At 44.0% G+C, this 22,202-nt stretch overlaps 1 protein-coding gene across 1 annotated transcript in view; it reads right to left on the minus strand.

Annotated features, from left to right (window-relative positions):
* The window catches only part of LANCL2 (LanC like 2), a 31,592-nt gene extending 20,122 nt beyond the window's left edge, over positions 1 to 11,470 (minus strand). Inside the window, exon 1 of the mRNA XM_042806352.1 lies at positions 10,743 to 11,470. Within this exon, the coding sequence (XP_042662286.1) occupies positions 10,743 to 10,940 (198 nt within the window). The 5' untranslated portion in view covers positions 10,941 to 11,470. The remainder of the gene's footprint in view (positions 1 to 10,742) is intronic.
* Positions 11,471 to 22,202: the final 10,732 nt, after the last annotated feature.

Here is a 22,202-nt window from a genome sequence, read left to right on the forward strand (position 1 = left end):
CATTCTGATTACATATTAGAGTAAGTTACTAGTATCTACATTAGACAAAAATTAGCTGGGGATGCTTTAAAGTCATATGAGGAGCCGCTGCGGTCACTGTGACGGTATATAATTATATGCTGCCTCTTCTCTCAGCCTCTTAATATGCAGTAAGCAAAGCTTCTCTGAGCTGAGTAGAAGGTGGATAGAAGCAAAGAGAAGACAACCATCCGCGGGCACTCCACGGGCCAGTGCTCCATCCCGGGTCCTGGCACCACGGCCACATCATGGACATACACTGTTAGGGACAAACCCCACCGCCCAAACACTGAACCTACAAGCCCCACGTCGTAGGTGCTCACTCTCATCACAGGATCCCTGCGCATCCTTTGTGGCACTATGGAGCAGGAAATAGCTAAAGGAAAAGAAATGCTCACATTTGAGACAGTCAAGTCAAAGACAAGCCATCAGCTTTAATGATGTGCTCAATCGCATCATCCATGTTGTATTCACGTCTTCTTCTTAAATCCGAGACTTTTTTTGATGTCCCAGTTTGCGATCACCACATGGAAGGGAAGTTGCCTAAATGCCCTTCCTCCTGCTTCTTGCTCTCCAGTCTCCCCAAAACAGAATTAGGATTGACATGCTCTATCATGAGACGAGGTTGTTAAATGCAGTGATGTATTAAAAGAACTATCTGAAAGAAAAAGCTTCGCACAAAGAGGACAAGTAAAAGTAGCTCAGCAGCTTCAGCTCATGCATGAAGGTGAAGAAACAAATCTTTAATTTTATACATCGCTTGCTTTTACTTTTGACCAAGGAAAGTGTACATAGATGCTATATTTGAAATATAACAGAGGATACCTCACTCGTGACAACATTTCTCTCTCATTAAGCATACTATATGGGAAAGTACATTATTGATGAGTCCCTTAAACCTACGGAATGTGGAAATAGTCAATTAACTAGAATTTATTGCTGTATTAGCTTCCATGGGAAAGAGTATTCATGAAGTCCCTTCACAGGATGATTCTACATTTGAGTGGGAGCACCAGGAAAAACAAAGCAATTGTTTGTTGTTTTTTTTTACATTAAACAGTATCTTTTATTAATCAGCTTCTCCTATTAACACATTTATTAAAAACTATTTTATATATTTAAATATCACTTGCAGGCTAGGCTTACTTATAGCACAATTTATCTACTACAGACCTAGAGAAGAAACATAAAAACTCTTCCCCTCCTGGGCTATACAAAAAAGCTGTATAATTATGAGATAATTGCATCATTCTGACAAAATAGTGATGTACACAAACTTTGTGCCATCCAAAAATATTTCCTGTATGTGTTTTCCATCATCTACTGAACGTCCCAGGCATACGTCCCTTGCCACCCCTATCTTAGTTATCTGGCAACAGCCAGGAGAGGAACTCTCTAGGAACATGGAAACCAGCAGAGCTTCCCCACCTCCCAAACCAAGAGCCACAATGCAGTGGTCATCCAAAAAATGGCATTATGCAATTTGGCTACTTGTCAGCTTACACTGAGAATAAGTTACTGTTTTCTGACAGTGGTTGATCTCCTTCCACATCTTGCTTCGCCAGCCTGCTCCCAGATGGCAACTGGAACAAATCAGATCAGTGAAGGCTTATTTGGATGTTAAACACATCTACATTTCTGTGTTGTTTTTGTTGCTTTGTTCTGTTTTGGTTTTTTTTTTTTTTTTTTACTGGAGAAGGAGAAATTAGCTCATTAGGAAGTTAAGTTCTTGTCTGATTATAACACATCCCAAATGGGAAGGGTTCAGATAAACGACGGGTCCTGGATGCCACCATGCAACTGATTACTCAGAATACACCACACTTTGTACTCTTGTTCAGAACTTCAAATAAAAACCAGTGAACTCAAACATCCATTCAACAGATTCAGAAATCAGAAATTACACGAGTCCTCTGACACACCAGAAGTCTCCGGGGTCAATGGTTCAAATCCATTTTATGATGGTAAGATAGGAAGGGAGAAGGACATTGTGCCATTCTATCTCACACTGCATACATACCACTCCAGGAAGGAGCTACAGCCCCCTCCACCCTCTCCTGTAACTCTCGAAATAGCAACCAAACACAGTGAGCATCTCCTGTCTGTTACTCTTTGGCCTTCCTATGGCATTAAGCATCATTTTGTTAGGAAACTGTGCCATTCACACACAACATCCCCCCCATCCCCACCACCATTTTGACTAGTTCAGTGAAGTCTTAACACAAAGCAAAACCTTTCCCAAGGGCAGGGTTTCCCCTTCAAAAGACAGCTACGCCAGTGCTTGGCATATGGTAGAAACAGCGTGAGGATATCCACACGGGTGCATCCAGGCAAAGCGCTCAGCTTCTCTGACAAGAGTGAACTAAGGTTTCAGACTCCCAGTTTATTTACCTGCTGCATGTCACAAGCAGGATGGCTATCTTTTTGTTCTGACAATACACCTGCTGTCACCAAATCAGGATATTTTTTATCCAACACCAGATCAAATTACTTAAGAGGCAGGAAGGGAATACTAGGACATCAGGACACCTATGCTCTGCTTTGAAACCTTCGTTCCATACAAATAATTTAGCTCAGGTTGGCATTGTCCTCTCTCTAAAATGGGAATTGTAAGTTACCTATCTTGATCCAGTGCTTGGAAGAGCACAGGTGAAAGGATTTTTTAGATTATTGTTATAATTATTTATCAGCCCAAACAAAGCTACTCCCAAGTTTATGCCAGTGTGAATAGGTTGTGAGTGGCAACAAAGTTTTCCCCAGTTACCTACTCCTCCACCACTGCCTTATTTTTATATTTTTTTTTGGTTGCTCTGAACCTTTAACAACCGAGCACTGCCACTGTTCATTTGATAAGATCCTACTATATGCTTATAACAGACACTTACATGTACTAGAATAAAATAATTACATAAAGAAATGAACGTTGAAAGGTGGCTTTAGAAGACTTATAAACCTCCTTCAAGGAATCTTATGGCAACATTACAGCTGAGCATAAAGCGCGCTAATTCGTGTTGAGCACAGATTGATTTTCATGAGAAGCATTTTCATTTCATGAGGATGATTCCAGCTGGCATTCAGCCTTTTCTGCAGGTGACTCTTGTTACTCCTGTAGGGACAAACAAAACCAGGAAGCCTGACCTCTGATATCCAGTGTAGCATTTACTCCTGGTTCACAACAGTCTGGATGATAAAAGGAGCTGAAGAGCACCTAGAACTAGATACTCTAGTTATTTCTATTTATAACAAGAAAAGGGCTCTCTCCAGGAATTTAACTGCTGCCTTACTGCTCTGCTGCAGCAGCAAGAACAACCACTATCATCCCAACCACTGCTCAGGTTTTAAATCAGCAAAACACAAAAAATGAGAGCTCGTTCACTATTATACCCAACAGAACTCCGCACCATACTGATTATGGTAACAAGAAAGGCTCGTTATCAGGATAAAACAAAAGTGCAAAAAAATACAAATGTGTTGGTTTTGCAAATTAACTGTTTTGTGATTTACCTGAACCGTATCACTTCCATTGCACTGAGGCAGTATGCAAAGATACATCCCAATCCAAAGCCTTTTAAAGCCAACAAAAATGTAAGGAATGTAAGTGCACATGTAACATCACTCACCTTTGGCACTAATGACATGGTGTCCGAATTATGCTGGCCTTGTCAGCAATACCCATTTCCCCTATCTGCTTTTTTTCATTTGTAGGGTCCCTAAAAAGAACTTGAATACTTCTTTTGTAAACCCAGCACTAGAACTACAGACACACACGTTATAAAAAATACACCATGATGCAAATAAAAATCCCCCAAAAGAAATGCGCATCTCAGTTGCAGTTGGTATTACAATAACATACCAATTCTTACCAACCTACCTCTCCGTTACAGCCATATCCAGCTTTACAGCCGTGGCTTTAAAACAAACCAGCACCAAGAGCAGATGAGGCAAGGAGCAGCTGCAATGCATGTGTTTTACATCATGATTTCTGGTAGGTCAGACAAGCCTGTAGCTTGAAGTCTTGCATGCACATTTGGACCAGATATAGCATTGCTTACTTAAGTCTGACAATGCAGCCATGAGACCTCATGGCACTCCTTTTGTGGTTACAAGTAACACTCTGGTTTGACAGGCACAAGGTAAGTAATTGTATTTGCCTTTGTTAAAGACATTTAGATACCGATGTGTTTTTTAAAAACACCTCTCAGCATTGATTTGCATCATGACACATCTATGCCAAGTAACTCGGCAGGACAATGGAGACCTGAGCTCAGCTTCTTCAAAAGTTGCCAACATACCCGTCTTTCTTGCCACCACCAGCTCCCAAAACAACTGTCTTGCTATTAACCCCATTTTGCTATTATCCCTATTTTACTTCATCAGCTCTTGAGGGACTGACTCTACGTGCAGAACTGGACTGAAGAAGGAAGAGACTGATCCTGCAGAAGCAGCAAGAAGATGGCCTACACACACAGTGCTATCTACTGAACAAGCAAAATACACTTTTGCTTCCATCTCATCTCAGTTCGAATCAGATTAAGAAGAGATATTTTAGAGAAAAGTGACTGTTGTTTGTGATGTGTAAAACAGGAGACATAACATGGTACTGGGTTTTCTTTCAGCCAAAGGGCATCTCACAGAGAAGAAAATTGGCAAGTTGGCACTGCAGCAAGGACTCATGCAAAAATCAAACCTACATAAAAAACTGCACGAGGGACACGGCAGACACTGGTAAGGGAGGATGCAGTGGGGGCTGACTCACAGCTCTACTGAAACGAGAAATCCTGGCCGTACTGATATCATTGGGAACTTTGCCATTGGCTGTAAGGGAGCCAGGTTTCACCCCCGAGTGCTGGAGCACGGGTTTACTGAAGCAGGATGGGGTCCCACGCTCACCTCCACAGAGCTCCTGCAAGAGCAGACCAGAAGGAATAGCAGTGGGATCCCTCATGCAGAACCTAGCAAGGTCACCTGGGAAGTGACCTGTCTTTTTGTACAGAAAATCAAGTTTTACTTTATTTTTACCTAAATCAAAAGACTGTTACGGCTCCAAGAGCAGCTTTTATTTCTTCCTTGAAAATACCAGATCCTAAGAAACCTCATCAGGTTTCTTAGCCTCTGAAACAGTTAAACACAGCTCTCTGCTACTACTCAGTTAGGCCCTTCCAGAAATGAATGCCAGTTCTGCAAAGCCACATGCTTAATAAATGATTTGAAACACTGCTGTCTGTGGAACACATTGCTCTGTTTTTCAGTGATCTGGCACGTAGTGCCATGCATGTGATAGTGGGGGAAAAAAAAAAAAAAAAAAAAGTAAAAATAAAAAAGGGGTCGGGAGAGAAAGAGAGAGAGAATTCAATAGCTGCAGGCAAACTACTACACTGCTACAATGTCAACTTAGGAGTAGGCTTTAAACGCAGGCATCACCCTATCTCAGAGGAGATGAGGTCCTGAAAAACAGCATTAAAAGGCAATCCATTCAAGTTACACAAAGAATTGTTTAAAGCACATAAGAAATAATAAGACTGTGCCTCTAAATGCATCTGTGTGTAAAAGAAGCTATTTGTCTCATTGGTGATTAGGTTGCAAAAAAACAAAGCCTAAAGATTTACATCGTCATAAAGAATCATCAAAAAGCTTCAGATTATTGGTAACAAATAAACATGATTAACAGACACCCAGGAACATTATCCCGTATTTTGGGAAATGGAGGCTGATAAAGCCAAAGAACAATTCTGAAAATCACTGGTCCTGCAGGTAACCTAACATCAGCATGCTACTTCTTGAAAACTAAGAAAATAAAGTCGGTTGTGGGTACGACTTAAACTCACTCACCACACAGAGGTCTCTGCCCTAGCTGAGGCATTTTTAGGTGGTCCATCAGCTGTTAAAAAAAGTTAAAACCTCTGCCAGTACTGTCTAAATTATTTTGATGCACAGACAGCGGGTATATTCCACATACTGAACTTGACAGTGTATCAGTGTTGTGCAGTTTAGACCCCCATATAATTCATTTTCACCAGAAAATGAGTACCTGTTATTGCACTTGCCCACACAACTAGTCAGAGTAACAACTCATTAATACACAGGCCTGGCAAGATAAAACCAGAAAAGTGCAAAGAGTGCATAGACATGAGACAATTTAATCAGAACATGGGTTTTGATTTTAAAAAGTATCTTCATTCAGAACTGGTTGAGTAAAACGAAATAGGCTTAACCATGTGGTTAAAATGTTGTCCTGAATAAAAGGAGAGGCTTTCAATATAAAAGCATCCAAAAAGCGCTAAGCAGCATTTGATGCTGATGTGTGCTGTAGGAACGAAGCAGCAGTTCTTCCTCTGAGGCTGTATACACTAACTGCCACGAGTTAGTAATGGACAATGAAGTACAAGAAACCAATTCTCAGACTCAAGTTTGACGAAGACTGACAAAAAGCAAAGCAAACTTCCCTTCAACGGAAACTCGATGTGCAGTACTCTGAGTCCTCTATTGAAATAGCACGCACCTGAGATGGGCCGTCAGGAAATGCCCAGAAAAGTGTCAATCTCAAGAAACGTGGATATCCCACCCCACCTCTCCAGCAAAAAAAAAAAAGTGTGGGGAGGAAAAAAGTACTGGCTCTGGGGGTTCAATTTTGCCTCCAGTGGTACTATGCCCACTAGTCTAAGTGGTTGCAGAATCAGTGCCAGAACAGAGAGAACTTGCTGCTCTCAGCAAGGCAACTAAAACACCCAGTGAGACAACACAACAGATATAAAAAATACTACAGGGAGGGGAATGAAGAGTGAGGCAATGACAAAAAATGTTAGATGTATTTCTAAAAATATATTTTAAAGGAGGAGAAAGACCAAAAAGCCACATAAAGGAGTTATCAGAACTAACAGGAGATTGAGAAAGCACCGGGAAACTGAACATCACCAAATCATACAAAAAATAATCTAAGTAAATATTCTGTATCCCCATCAAGTGATAATCTTTACCAATAAGCATCATTAGCTTTAAAACAGGTTCCCTGTAAGAAGCCTGCTGCAAAGTCTGATTAAGTACGTTGTATACATTTGCAGAACACACTACCATTTAGTAATATTCTTAAAACATTATGGGAAATCAGAAAAAAAAAACTTATCAGGAGAGAATTGGCTTGAAAAAGCAGTTACTATTTGGGCATTCTAGTGACCTATCCATAAAGTTGGAATCCAGTTTCATCACTGTCACAGACTACCCTGTGATTCCACAACAAATCCAGACAATCTTAAATTGAGGGCTGGCACGTGTCTATGCCTTGATGCCAAAGATGCTTTTCTTGCATGCACAGAAAACCTGCATCAGGTTGCCCGGGCACGGGGTTGTTCCCAACCTTTCCCTGGGCGAGCAGGTAGTATCAGCCTGCCTTGAGTTCCCCAGTCACCGGCCCGCAGACGGTGTGAAGGCGGCTCCCAAATCACAGCCAGATGTGCTATGGATGTAGCCACAGAGCTGCGGTGGCTCCGAGGATGGTGGGCAACCTGGGGTTGATATCGGCAAGTCGCCCACAGAGCCAGGTCTTTGAACAAGACTGCTTCTTCCCAGTAAGGTCGCCTCACCCTTCCCAGGAAATCCATGACAGCTTTGTAGCTCTCCACCACACGAAGGTTTTGACGAACAGTTTCTGAGCCAGGACAACCGGCTGCCCCGCTTCACGCACAGCTGTGCAGACCTCCCCCTTCTCGGTGCCCTCCCCCCCAGCTAATGGGTAACACAATGCCAACAAGTCTTGACATTAATTGCAGCTGCAGGTCGGCTCTGCTGCAGTTCAGGTGGGAAAGCAAAGCACAACACTGCTCAAACAAGGTTGCTTCTGGTTCCAAACCTGCACAGGCCCACAGCCTGACCTTGCCACATTTTAGAATAGAGGAGTTTAAAACTCGAGTTGCCTACAATGCAGGGGAAACTATAAAAAGAACATCTGCTTTTCAAATATTAATACTTTCCTCAATAAACAATGACAGTGAATTAAAAATTGAACTTAACAGAAAAACTGACTTTCCCATGAACTAGGGAATATGCTTTGTTCTTAGCCTACAGCAGTCTATTCATTTCTCTGCTCCCCTGACCTTTCCATTTTGAAAACTTTTGGACCACTCTGAGATAACATCTATAGGTACTTTTTTAGGCTAAGGTATCACTATGGGATGCAAATCAAAAGGAAAAGGGCCACGGGATATATATTTGAAAGATTCGTCATTTTTTTAAACAAAGACTTACATTTTAAATTATGTTTCTTATTAATCTAGAATTACTGCCATCTGATGAATTATTACCTCCAGCTTTCTCAGACAAGTTACAGATGCAATTCAAGTCCACGACACCTTCACGGTAAAGAAATCTAGTTAAAGTGAGTTTCAACTACATGAGCAGAGCCCACCCAGATAGATTACTGCAGGGCTTACTGTGACTATTTTTAAGGTGGGAAATCAGCACCCCTAAAGTTTGTTTTCTCTTCTCCTGCTCCCCTACCTTCTAGCTTCCTGAATTGCACCTTCCGCATACAAACACAGGCTTCCATATGCAGCACTTTGTCCCAATTGTCTCACATTTCAGACGACGGCTTGGAGAGTTTCTTGTTCTTTTATCAGCTGGATGAATTTTAGATGGCAATTGTGGCAGCTTATGAAATCAAATTGGGGGATTAATAATGCATTGCCTTCCATGACAACGGCACAGCCCCGCACACCTCTAGCTGTCATTACGTGAGTCACTCCGTGCTCACTGCTCCACACAGCAGCAGATGGGAGGAAGAAATTATGCAGTGCACTGAGGGCTTTTGAAAGCTGCTCTCATTTTTAGGAAACTTGTGCTATTGAGTATAGCGGTTTACATAACAGACTCCCTAACCTATGTAAAGTCCTTTTGTCGTCACTGGGGCTTTAGGCAGGCAAAGACATTTTGACATCTCTGATGGGACTGCAGTGTGTTAAACTCAAAAACAAAACCCCAAGCCCCAAACAACAAAAGCACCCCCAAATACTCATCACGAAGTCTTATAGAAGTCAAGACAGTACTAGGATTGACAATATGCAAATGCTGCAAAGAATACAAACACACATAGCTATCTTCTAGCCCAGAAATATGTAGGACAATTCCTCAGATTTTGCAGATGCAGAAACAAAAGAAAACGTACACTCGTATCTGCCTTCTCCTATGAAATGCACAGAGATGAAAAAATTCAAAGACCACTGAATGTTGCTGTAGTTACCATTAATGTAACACAGTACAGAAGATGATTTTTTTCCAGTGAAGTTTTGTACTTTTGATAGTAATAAAGGCCAGACGCCCCCTTTTATCAAATACACAGCTATTTGAGTGCTCAGAGATATTTTCCAAACAAAGCTGCACAAATAGCTGCCAACTGTCACACTGTAACAAGGAATGTCATCCACCACTGGGGCTGGGAAAAAACACTGTAAAATAGCACACTCATCTACAGCAGAGCAGAACAGACATTCCTAATGTGAATACAGGGCTAGAAATTCTTGACTAACTCATTTCAGCTCTGCCACAGAACAACACCTCTGAATTTGGATTCACTCAGGAATTAAATGTGAAGTAAGTTAGAGTTGAACTGTTCTGCAATACAGCTAGTATCCTCTAACAAAAAAACAAAAATGTAGTAGTCAACCCAGATCACTAGTAAATGAAGGCTTATTTTCTCTTTAAAAAACCGGCCGTGAAGTGTGGGATCTAAAGCAGGTACATAAGAAGGATGATTGGCCTACAGAAAGCCTCAGAAGAAAGCTATTGGCATGTTTTTTACCAATTTAACATAGCTTAGCCACACAGGACTTCATAAACCTCAGTTGCAATAACTTAGTGTGACCTTTCATCACCTCGGACTGATGGTGAGCTGATGCTGTCCTGCTCATTCTTACGATACTCAGAAAGAATGCTGCTTTCACTGCTGGGCATCACCATCCTCGTCCCATGCTAGCAGTAAATTAAGGTGATTCCTTGTTGCCACAAGCAGAAAAATAGGGAGCTGAGATCAAAGGCTCTACTTTATTTACCCCAGCGTACAGCTGAGCGAGTTAGGAAAGTTAGCTTCCCACCCAGCACATTTGTGCCTCTAGCAACGTCGCCACACAGTGCTTTTCATCCAAAAGATGACAAAGCAGCACAGTATTGAAAGATGAGGCTGCTCAGGGGCCAAAATGACAGAAGGCCCACGTTCCGGTGTTCCTTCTGCAGTTTAGGCCAGCCTGCGTGGTAACAGGCCAGAGCAGCTTCTGTGCTTAAAGCCTAAAACGCACACAGCTCCCCAGCCAGCGGCGCGAGGGGACAAGCGGAGCGGGAAGTCTGTGAACCTTGTTTGAGCAGCACTGCCGGACAGACCTTCTGCTGGTCTGGACCGACATCCCCCTCGGAGGGCGGGCATGCCGGCGGGCAATGCCGGGGCGAGCTAAGGCCCGAGAGTTGCTGACACCTGAAGAGAAGTACGTTTCCTCCAGAACCGCGTTCATCGCTCCCCTCCGAGCTTCACCGGAGGAAGCAGGCAGCCCGTAAGCGGTGTGTCGGCCCGCCGTGCTCAGGCAGCTCTACCTCCAGGCCCGGCGCGGCGGGGGGAAGCAGCAGCTCTCTGCGGCCGCGCTCCCGCTCCTCCCCTCAGCCCGCCCGCCCCGCTCCCCCCTCAGGGGCCCGCTGCCCCCGCCGCCGTACCGGGGCCTCTCCGGAGGCCCAAAGGGGCCGGGACTCACCTTCCCATCGGCGCCGAAGGGGAGGGACTCCTCGTCCGGCGGCAGCGGCGCCTTGTCCCGCTGGGCGTCCGCCGCGCCGGGGGCGGCCGCGGCTGCGTGGGGCTGGTAGTCAGGGTAAGGGTTGGCGAAAGCCCGCTCCTCCATCTCCGCCTCGCCGCCCAGCTGCAGCTTCAGCCTCTTGGACATGCTCTCTCCCATCTCAGCCGCCCCCCCCCCCCCCCCCCCCGCCTCCACTTCCCGGCCCGCCTCCCCGCCCCGCACGGCAAGCCGGAGGGGACACACTCCGCCCCGCCGCAGCCCGGCTGGGGAAGGCGAAAAGGTGGAAGCTGCGACGCCGCGGTTCAGCCGGGCGTTCCCCTCTCCCCTCCGCTGCCCGGTTCCCTCCTCAGCCGGGGCGGGGAGGCATGGCACCGGCTGGCTGTCACCGCCGCAAAGCCCGCCCCGAGCTCCTCATCGCGTCCCCCGCCGCGGCGCCTCAGGCCCTGGGGCTGCCGCCGGCCGAGCGCCGGGCAGCGGAGCGGGGCTCCCGCCGGCTCCTCCCGCCCGTCCCCCCGCGGCGGGGACGAGCCGCCGCCCGGCGCATCTCAGAGCAGCGGCAGCAGCAGCAGGAGGGGGAAGGACAGCCCCAGGAGCAGGCAGTACGCCACCAGCTCCCTCGCCCGCCGCAGCCGCAGCCCGGCCGCGCTCATCCGCCGACAGCCCCCGCCGAGCCCCGGCGGCAGGGACGGAGGGAGGGAGGGAGGGAGGGAGGGAGGGAGGGAGGGAGGGAGGGAGGCGGCGGCCCCAACGCCCGCCCTGAGGGGAGGGAGGCGGCGGCGGCCGCCCCTCCGCCGGCTGAGGGGAGGCAGCTCCGCGGGGGGGGGGGGGGGGGGTGGCTTCCTTCCCCTCAGTCCCGCCTTCGGGTCACCGTGGCGGCTCGTTGTGGCCCGCCCTGCCTGCTACAAACCCACAGCGTGTTAAAAAAAGAAGGAGAAAAAAAAAAAAAAACAAAAAAAACAAACCACCAAACATAGCAGCTCGTCGTCCCCCCACGCGTGGCTCCACGGGCGGAGCGTGGGGAAGGCTGGGTGCGAGGGGAAGCGGGGCGGGGATGGCATCCCGGCTCGGGAGGATCGGGGGGTTCCCTTTGGGATCCATTCCCGAGGCGGGGGTGGGTGCCGGGGCACCGGGGGGGCGGCCCGGTCGCGTCCGTGGGCGCCTTCCGTCTGAGGGCGGGAGAAGGGCTGCGAGGTGGAGCGGGTGCTGCGCGGCAAGCAAGGGTGAACCTTTCCCGTTCACAAGTAAACGGTGGGTGCTGCCGGAATCGGTGTAGCCCTCAGCAACTCGTACCCCACGCTGAAACATCCTCGTGTAGAAACAGGCTGCAAAAAACTTGCAATCCGGCCGAAAGCAGCACGCAGGCTTGTATTAAAATGCGGACACGGGAGGCCTCATTATGCCATTAAATATTTACTCCCAGCTATGCCGTCACTTTTTGCTAGTAACTGTCAGTCAGCCAGACTGTAGACTATTAATTCAAGATCTGGACGCTGTGCAGTCTTATTGATCTTCAGTTGTCTGTGTTAAGTAGTTTTATTGCTATCCAAATACATACTCAGTGTGTAAGATTAAATATAAGCGATGCTTCGCTTGTTTACAGTTGTTTGTAGCAATACGCATGTGAACAAACAGGACACGTCCATTATCTTGTGGCAGGATATACATTTCAGGCAATACTTATTTCATTTATTTTAGAAATCGAACAGATGACACAGCAAAAATTCCAAACAGCTTGTCTGACAAGAGGTACCTCATATGAAAATAACCATGCACTCAAAAATGACATAATCATCTATAAAATACCCTGTTCTATAATAATTTTAAAAAACCCTTTATGCATGATTTCCTCTTTGATGTAGAAGTCTTTTGTGCTGTGTTGTGGAGCCTGAAAGGGTAAAAGCAGAACCTTTTTCAAAAATCCTTTGTTTCTGTGTAGACATTTTGCCGTGCAGAAAATGTGTTTTCCTCTCAAATGATTTCCTTCCCTCAGCAAAGACCAGCTGTGTTGGTGCAAGTAACTACATCCCCATGAACAAAGACCGTAATTAAGCTTTTAATACAAATGTGTGCGGCTGCTGTTTTCTTACACCTTCTACACTCTTCAATCAAAACAGTGGGAAGAGAAAAGCAAGATCGTACCAACCAGTACATGCTCAAGGTCTACAGATGAGGAGTGAGGGTCCTCCCAGGCACCTTGCAAAAGTAGGTTCTTCTCTTCCTCTGGAGCAGTGGGTTGGGGAATGGTGGGTTTGCATCTCCTGCCCGTTGCCTCCTTGTCCTGTTTGGGTATTGGCACACGGCTGTGTTTTAACACCCCGTTGTGCCCATGGACCTGAGATTTCTGAGGCACTTCTCTCCATGCCCACCGTTCTTCGCATTCGTTGCAATGTGGTGTGTTTAGTCTCAAGCATACAAGGCACTCTTTTGTTCTTAGCAGGTGGATATAGCTCAAAAGAACTTTTAGGCTTCTCCTTTCACTCCTTTGCCTTTGATACACATGGAGCTCCCACAGCCTGAATGGGAATCATGGATAAAGGAAGAGGAAAAAGGTTGGGCTGAGTGAGGTGACAACCTTTAATATAAGTTTATAGCAAGAATTGATTCACATCTCTCCTCTAGCAGTATGGAGCAGGAGGCCTTGCCTACTGAAATCATGATTTCATGGATGCTTTCATCCACAATATGTCTAAATGCTACTGCAAGCAGTGAGACCTCATCCTTTCTTCCCACTCCAACTATGCACTCCTGTAACCTGCCTTCTGCAGTACTGGCAAACGCACAGCCCTGCAGCAAGCTGATCTAGCTGAAAGCTGTCCTTTTCCTTGCTGCCATGTAGGTGAAATCCAATGAATGTTTAACCAAGGCCCGATTCCTACTTAGGTGTCATTTTTTTCATGTAAACAATGAAAATTTTTGCTCAACAGATCATTGGGCTACTCATTCTTCACACAGGAGGAATTCATAAACACCTCTCTTTTAATTCTGGCTTTTCCTTCCCTCCCATCCTCTTTACATCCTGCAGTGTCTGATAGTGTGCTCCCAGTGGGACCAATGTCATTTTTTAAAATAATAAAATAAATTATCCGTTACTTTTTGGGCCAGGTCTAAATAATCAGAAACTGTGCGTAACCCCATTAATGACGCTGTGCTTTCCCATGTGTTTTGCTGTTTGATTCCCAGTATGCATAGTAAATTATCCTAGCTAACAAGGAGGGAAGGAGCGTGGTGTATCACAGAGCAAATCCTCCCAGGGCTAGCACACAGCTGCCCTTCACACTATACCCCACGAGAGCTACATCACGCTGCAACGTGATGCGGCTTGCAAAAGGACTGCAAGCAACTGTCAGGAGTCTCCGAAGCTCTAGCTGTGACGTGTTTAATTGTTCCTTCAGCAGCTGTGTCCATTCATATTACGGTATGATAGAGCTCATTTATTTTGGTGTGCAATGGCTCCAGATAAGTGCACGCCACAGCCCCATCCGTGTTTTGTTACGTGGGTGATGGGTATGTGACGTCGGCACCCATGGCAAAGCGCCTGGTAAATTCTGGGGAACCGATGTAGCAGCTGGCATTTATCTCATTTTATTTCTGAACATAGATCTGTGAGATTCAGCTGAAATTAACTGAGAGGAGGCAGAGCTTCAGGAGTGGACCCTGCTCATGTGATACGTAATGGAGAACTGCTTTCTTCAGTATTTACCTGTGGAAAACCAAGGTATGGCAATTTCTCAGCTGGCACAGCAAGTCAGTGGAGATGGGGCAGTTTATACCTGCTGCAAATCAAGGATCATACTTTTATTCAACATAAATGAAGTTTTTCATACTGACTTTTGCTTTTTCTCTCTCTGGTCCTTTCCTCTTTGGGCTGCACTTTGTCTGTGCTGCATCCTTTGTGCTCTGCAGCAAGCCTTTTTCTCCTCTAGCTCTACCGTAGACCTATAGACTTCCTAATTCCCTCTTCACCATTGCTTTCCCCTCCCCTTAGCCGTAATTCCTAATTTATTTTTTTCTTCACCACTGTCTAATATTATATTCTTCAACTAAATTCTTTAAAACTGTTTAGGCCTAATAAACTAGGAGGGTCTGCTTCTTGTAATAAAAGAGATAGTATGAAATAAAAATTGCAGGATCAGGTTTTTCATTTTAATTGCAGAAGACTTACAGGTTTTGGACCAAATTCAGTCCTGTGTTTCAGTTCAGCTTCAGGTGGAGTTTAACACAATGTAAGAATAAATGGGTTTGTGTCATATGTTATTATCATATTGCTTTTCAGTAGCAACAAATGTCTCTGGCTGCTGTAAATAATCTTGCTATTTAAGATCTCAGAGATTTCCGTGAATCTGAGAAGACACTTTGCTACTCAACCACCAAATAAATGTTTTAATAATAACTCCACCAACTATAGTTATTTTCTTATTTTCTGTTCTTATCTTTGGTCTTGTAGCAGAAAAAGCAGTGTCATCAAGTCTGTTGCACTTCTGTTTTGATGAGCTCATGCTAATAAATTAGAAACCTGAGCAGCAGCAGTTGTACTTCAGCCTGTTTTTAAAGAATGGATTTTTTCTGTTCCTTATCCCCTTAATCCCAGTGGTTTTTGATTTGCACATCCTGAGGAATACAACTAACAATGAAATCATGCAAAGATGGCTGTAAATGTTCTTATAGGTCTTTACTGTGTATGATGAAAATGGAACCAACTCACTATTATTAAAAAGTGCTCTTACTCATCATTGGCCTAGTGTTGGATTTTCAAAGGAGCTATTTCCAACCCTGACAAGGTTTGTAAACACAGGGAAAGAAAAGTTCAGTTAGTAGAAAACAAATGTAATCCTTCCACAGGCAAGGAGCAGGAGGAACAGAGGTGGGAGATGGGTACTTTTAGGATACCTGTGGCTTGGCCAGTATCTATAAAAAGGAGCAACAAAACAAGTGTTGGTCGAGAGGATTCCCTTTGCCTAAGGAAGCTGCTGTAAGCCGGATGTTCAAATTTGACCTTAACTCTGCTACATCTTATTTTCTTATTTCTTCTGATGTCCTTTGAATGACACGTCAGTGTGGCTTAAAAATCAGCCCTAGTCACTACCCTGAGGTAAGGATAGGCAAAAGACCGAGGCCCAGGGTTCACCAGAAGTGATGGGCATGGTGCTGCCATACACTGAATGATCTCAGTCCTGTTCGTTCAAGATTTGATTAAAGAGGTTTGCGTTCTTCAAAATGTGCTCACAATTTCACAGGGTTGGGTTCTATCTTCAGTCGTTTTCGCTACATCAGGACAGAGCGAGATAACGTTCTTTTGAGGGGACTAAACACGCAAAACACAGGCACCTTTGAGGAAAGTAGCTTTATAACTTTTGCAGGATAAGAACGAACTACAACAGTGCAAGAAAGGAGAAGAGAAACAAGGGGAAACAAGGGAGTGTGGGGAAGACCAGACAAAGATAAAACCATCAAAGACTGGTGAAGTGCCATGCTGTTCCTACTAAAGGAAATAGAGAAACATCTCACTGACTTTAAATGAGGCAGCTAGCTTATCTCTACCTTGACACTGAAAGCACAAATACAGAAAGCATTGCTCAAGATAGTACAACCTGGATAATGACAGTAGTGAAATGGCAAGAAAGTCTCTAACACAAGCTGTGCCATGCATCTCCTGTCACTGCGGGTGGTCGCCAGCCCTCAGAATCAGCAACACCGGCCAGAGAGGGGGGACAAACAGCCTGCTCGCCCACCTCCTGGCTGCAAGATGGCAGGGCTGTTCCGGACACGTTTGCCTAACCAGATTTTTAAAAACAACACCAAGAAAAGTCTCTTCCGCAGGCAGCGATCTCTGCTATTGTCCCCATAAGCAAATTATTCCCTGTGTCCAACCTAGAAGTCCTTTGATGAAGTTTCAGGCCATGTGCAGAAGAGTTTACGCTGTGATTCATGCCTCTTGCAGCCTTGCTAATAAATCAGAACTAGCAGAGGTACCACTACCTCAATGTAGTGTGGGTTTGTGGGTCATGGTGCGAGGACTGAAATGGGCCTGATGTCTGAACACCACCCTGCTCTTTCCTCCCTGCCCCCACCTTCATAGCATGATATTTTGAATCCCTTGGATGCCATGTATTCTGTAGCTATTGGCTTGTTCAGATAACCACACTACAACTCCCTTTGTTACGTGCATCTATCTCCCAGAAGGGCTCTGGCTTGCTACCAAAAGTAAAAAAGGCTGGTGGGTCATGCGTTTTACTGGAAGCCTGTATCAGAAAAGCATCTAAGGTGGAAGAAGAGCCAAATCTGCTTGTGTATCTTAGTTCATTACCACTAATTGCTCTGAGAGTCTTTGGGACTGCAGCATTTGTAGAAGCATAGAAAGTCTCATTTTCTGCTGTATGTTACAGATGTGTTCCTGCAAGCTGTGGTGAGCTTTACTGATGAGCATATACTTTTCAGAAGCCTGGATCAAAAACCAATTTACCAAGATCTTATTGGAGCATTCGGTATTCAGCAGGATTCTGTCCTTTTCATGTATACTGCTCATGTATTTTACTAGAAATAGAAAATGTCTGGATGGAGTTTTGCTGGTGGAAACGTTCTGCATGTTGCCTGCTGCTGTGGAGAGCACCAGGCAGTGTCCTTTTCATCCCTTGCTGTGAGGTCGATGCCCCAGCCTTAGTCATGGAAGCGGAAACCATCCCGCCTGGTGCTTTGGATCCAAGCCTGAACTGAAATTACAGCATAAAGAGATAGATAAGGGTCAACAAAAGGATAAGCACTTTTCTCTCCTTACCTGAAAGGCCAAAGGAGAGACACATTCACGTGGAAAAGTTCCCAACACAGCCCTCGTACAGGAAGAGCCTCCCTGTGGATACCAGTCTCTTGATTTAAGTACAACACATCTGCCTTTTATCCTTGTGGGGAACAGCATGGGGAGCTGGTCTGTTTTTACAGAAGAGCAGCGATGACCAAGGGAGTCACACCCCCGCTTATTACCATCGCCTAGTGTAATCTTGCTCACATGTTTTAAGATGGAGTCAGAAGTACGAGGTTATGCAGCTCATCCCTTCCAGCTCTTGCTAGTCAGTGCAGGGCTTCATCAGCCCCTGCGGGGTGTACAATTTGCACCATTAGCATCGCTTTTCCCACCCTTCCTGCATCTTGAGGTTGGGAAAAGAGAGACAGAATAAGAAGCAGCTCTGTTTTTGCCACGAGGAACTGGAATGTATCAGGTCCATGCTAACCAAAACTCCATTCTGCCAAATGTGCTTGGATGACCTTATCTTTTGGATTCTTCTTGCATCCCACCTCTCTTAAAAAAGCCCTGTTTTGTCAGAAAGTATGAGGAAAAAAGTCAGACTTCCTAAACCGAAGGTGACTAGGATCTTGCAGAAGAAATCAACTACTGCTGTCAATGATGGTAAAATCCCTTTAGCTATATAAGTAACAGAGAGCAAACTAAAAAAAAAAAATCATTTTTTTTTAATAAGGTAAGGAGAAGATTAAAAAATATTCAAGAGATTAAGCATGAGCTTGGTCTGGTGAAAATCAAAATGAGTATTTTGGCTCAGTTCTCAGTAACGCAGCGGTTACAGAATGTGTCAGTGAAACAGGGTAATGGGAACAAGTGAAGAAGAACAAATTACCACGTTCTGGGGTTGGGTTGAAGCAAAATTTAAATTATTTAATACCTGGTTTAACTGGGATCACAAAAGTTGTCAAATGAAACTGCAACTACCTTAGTGATGTTTATCTGTGAAGTTATCAAATTAGGCAATACTGTGTGGTTGGAGAATGGCACAGACAGGACCTGTTTAACAAATAGAGAAATAATGAAATACTCCTTTACCAACCATTAGTATTACCTCAGTAGGATGCAAGGATTTAAAACAAATGTTGAAGAAAAAATTGATAGGAGGGATGGAGATAAATGGAATTGGAAAAAAAAAAAAAACAACATGGATTTGTAGTACATTGCTCACAGTAGAGAAACTCACTACTGTTCTTTGATGAGAAAAGCAGGTGTGTAGCTAAAGGACATACAGTAGCTATCACTCGTTTGTACAGCTGCAGTAGCATAACTAGTAATTCCTCATGTAGCCCAAGAGCAGATCAATACACTTATTATACAGTAAACAAGGATTTAGCAGAAGGGGAGGCAACAATATGCTCTTGTCAGAGGGAATGCATAGGGCTAGACAAAAGGTAATGTAATAGAGGAGTGGATTTGGAACTGATCCCAGTGAACATTTGTATTAACAGAATTATAGAAAATAAAAAAAATAACAGTTGATTTTGCAGAGAATGATCAGAATATTGTAGTTGAAGACAAGTGATAGAACTGAGCAGCTGTGAATGTGGAGTTGGTAGCTGCAATAGGGGTAAGGGTGTATTTGCCACAGTCCACGGTCATAACAAGTCTGAAATGCAGTAGAGCTAGTCAGTCATGCTCAAAAAAGACCCATTAAAATTGGAGCAGAGGCATAGAATGGGAGTGGAGAGTCTGTTTTATGAGGAAAGCCTAGATCACTCTGGCTTTTTTAGCAGAATGGAGGCTGAAATGGCACATAGTTGCTGTTCATCAAGAGATATAAATGCAGATCTGTAGCAATCCTAGGGAGGAGACAGAATGATGAAGGACCTTACTTGCAACTGAACAAAATGATGCCTATGATGAAATTCAGGCTAAAACCAAAAAGGGGTTTAACTATCAGAGGAGGAGGGGTTTGAAGCAGCCATTCAGTGATGCTTTTCAGAAAGACCTCAATAATCCTTTTGGGAAAAAAAAAAAAGCTATAAGGTGGTTGTTGTGAGCCAATAAGCCAAAATGCTCAAAGTCTCGTGCATTTGAGAAGTACAGTGGTCTCAGGGGATGTGAAAGAGCTTCTCCTTATTCATTGACAGCTTCTAGTAGCCAGTGATTAAGAAAGCATAGGGGTTTTTTTCACCTTCATAAACTTCCTTTGGAGGGAGGTATATTGGCAAGTGAGATGGTTGTCATGTTCACTGAGCTTTTGGGTCAGATTTCCTGCAGCAGGCTTTAAAAGTCTAATTGTCATTAACAGTCCTGCACATGTGGTGTTTGCATGGGGATGGAGAGCAGGCGTCTAAACCTGCTTACAATTCTGCCGGTGGAATGACGACCCAAGCACTGGGCTGACAGGTAAGAGGGAGTAAAGTTATAAAAAAATGGATCTAGGCAGCTTTCTGTTTTATGGCTTGAAGGGAGATTTCCATCTGAAGCAAATCTCCTGTTCAGTTTCCTGATGTGTTTTTATTTCCGTAGCTCTCTCCTGGTGTTTAACTGTACAAATATTTCAGTCATCCAACACTGAGCTTCTAGATCTAACAATAAGGAGAAGACAGCTGAAATATGAAAGTGGTGTTCTCTGGGAAGCCATTTAAAATCTGTCAGTCTGGCATAAAAGTGACTACTAACAGTGCCATATTTAGATTTTTCCTAACCTGAGCAGGTAAGGATTTTTTGTGGGGTGTTCTTCCCTTTTTTCCTCAGATATTCTAGCTTTGAGGAGCATTTTGTGTCACGTAGTAGAGGAATGACTTACGTATAGTCCCTCCATCACTATTGGACTGGATGCAGTCCACCATAAGGCTGAAGGATATCAATATAAATACCACTCTGCAGTTATGAAGATGCTAAGAAGAATTCATACAGTACAGAAGTTTGTATGTTTGAACAATGTGAATGGTGATTGCTAACACCTTAGAAAACCTAGACTCTTCTGGGGTAACTGCATTGCCTGGTTTAGATTTCCTTAAGCAACAAAATGGATTGACATTACTTCTCCATGTGTGTGTTGCAACTCGGTTGCCACATCACATCAGAATTAAGCAGATCACCTTTGCACATTTCTGGGGTAATGTTGACGCTTATCAGGTAGTACAAGTATTGTTGTATCCAAGCTCAAGCAGGACATGCTTTGCAGGCTTTTTCATATCTTTTGTTTGACCAGAAAGTACAGCAGCTTTCAGACACAGGAGTTCCTTAACACACTGGCCCAACTTCTGTAAAAATGATGTATTCCAGGGACTAAGGGGGAGGAAATGGTTGCAAAGCTATTGATCGTAGTTCACCGTTTTAAGAAAAGGACAGCATGAGAGAAGCAAAATAGAGATAATGGGCTTCGGTAAAGCAGATGTTGATAAATTCAGGGAACTTGTAAGTAGATTCTCTTGGGAAGATAATTTAAGGATAAACAAGTGCAGGAGATAGAGCAATTACTGAAAGAACCTGTATTTAAGACAGAACAGCAAATTATTAGGCTATGAAGGAGAAAGGAATCAGCGTAAGAAGAAGGAATAGCTGCAGCAAAAGCTCTTTAAAGTCTTGAATATTAAAAAAGGATTTATATACAAATTAGGAACAAGGACATCTGGCTAAAGCTGAGTAGAAAAAAAAGTAGACCAAAAGTGTAGGTTGAGCCCAGAAGGATAAAGTACACAGTGACTTACTACTATTGAGGGTGATAAAAATAAATGTGAAAAGATTGTATGAACACTACAAGAGCAGAAGAAGTCAAAATAAAATTCAGTCCTATTCCATAGTAGGGGAAGATTGCAAATAATGGGCCACAAGGAGACAGCCAAGATACTGAAAGATGTTTTTGCTTCAGGCATAATATAGATTGTGACCAAATGCCTAAAGCAATGAGGTTGTTTACAGGAGCACAGATACACAATTCTCAGTAGGGAAATAAGAGGTTAGAAAACATTTTATATGTTATATATATTAAAGTGGCCTGGCGGAATTTACCCTGGGACATCTACGAAGCTGAAGCAAAATCTGAAACATTGACACTCATTGGTAACAGAATAGGAGAAACTTTGCTGGGAACTAGAAGAAAACCCACAGAACCCATCCTTCAAAAGAAGAAAAGGAAAGTTCAAGGAGATAACAAGTCTATATATGTTATCTTGAAAGATACATGATTAAATTATTAAAGAATTAATGTATAAGATGTATAAGTACCTAGGAAATAATGAGGTAATGAAAACAGCTGGAGTAGATCTATCGATAATAAATCATGTCAGACTAACCTTGTTTCCTTCTTTGACAGGATAATTGTTCTTATAGATAAAGCAGAAGCAGTAGATACGTCTTGGCTCCACTAAAGCTTTTGACGTGATCCTGCCTAACATGCTCTTTAGGAAACAAAAGAAACATGTACCTGCCCAGAGTCATGATGCAGTGAGCACACACTCACATGGTTTGATGTTAAACTGGGAAGGCAGTAAAAGCAGGGCTCTGCAGAAAACATATTTCTGCTCAGGATTTTCATTACTAACTCAAATCATGAAACACACAAGTTTTCAAACAACATGAGGCTAGGAGGGATTGCAAGCTCTTTAAGATACAGGATCAAAATTCAAAAACGTATTGAGAAACAGCACAAAAGGCCCAAAACCAACAAGGGAAAATTC

Source organism: Tyto alba, unplaced genomic scaffold (assembly GCF_018691265.1).
Source record: "Tyto alba isolate M040663 unplaced genomic scaffold, T.alba_DEE_v4.0 Super-Scaffold_46, whole genome shotgun sequence".
NCBI classification, from domain to species: Eukaryota; Metazoa; Chordata; class Aves; order Strigiformes; family Tytonidae; genus Tyto; species Tyto alba.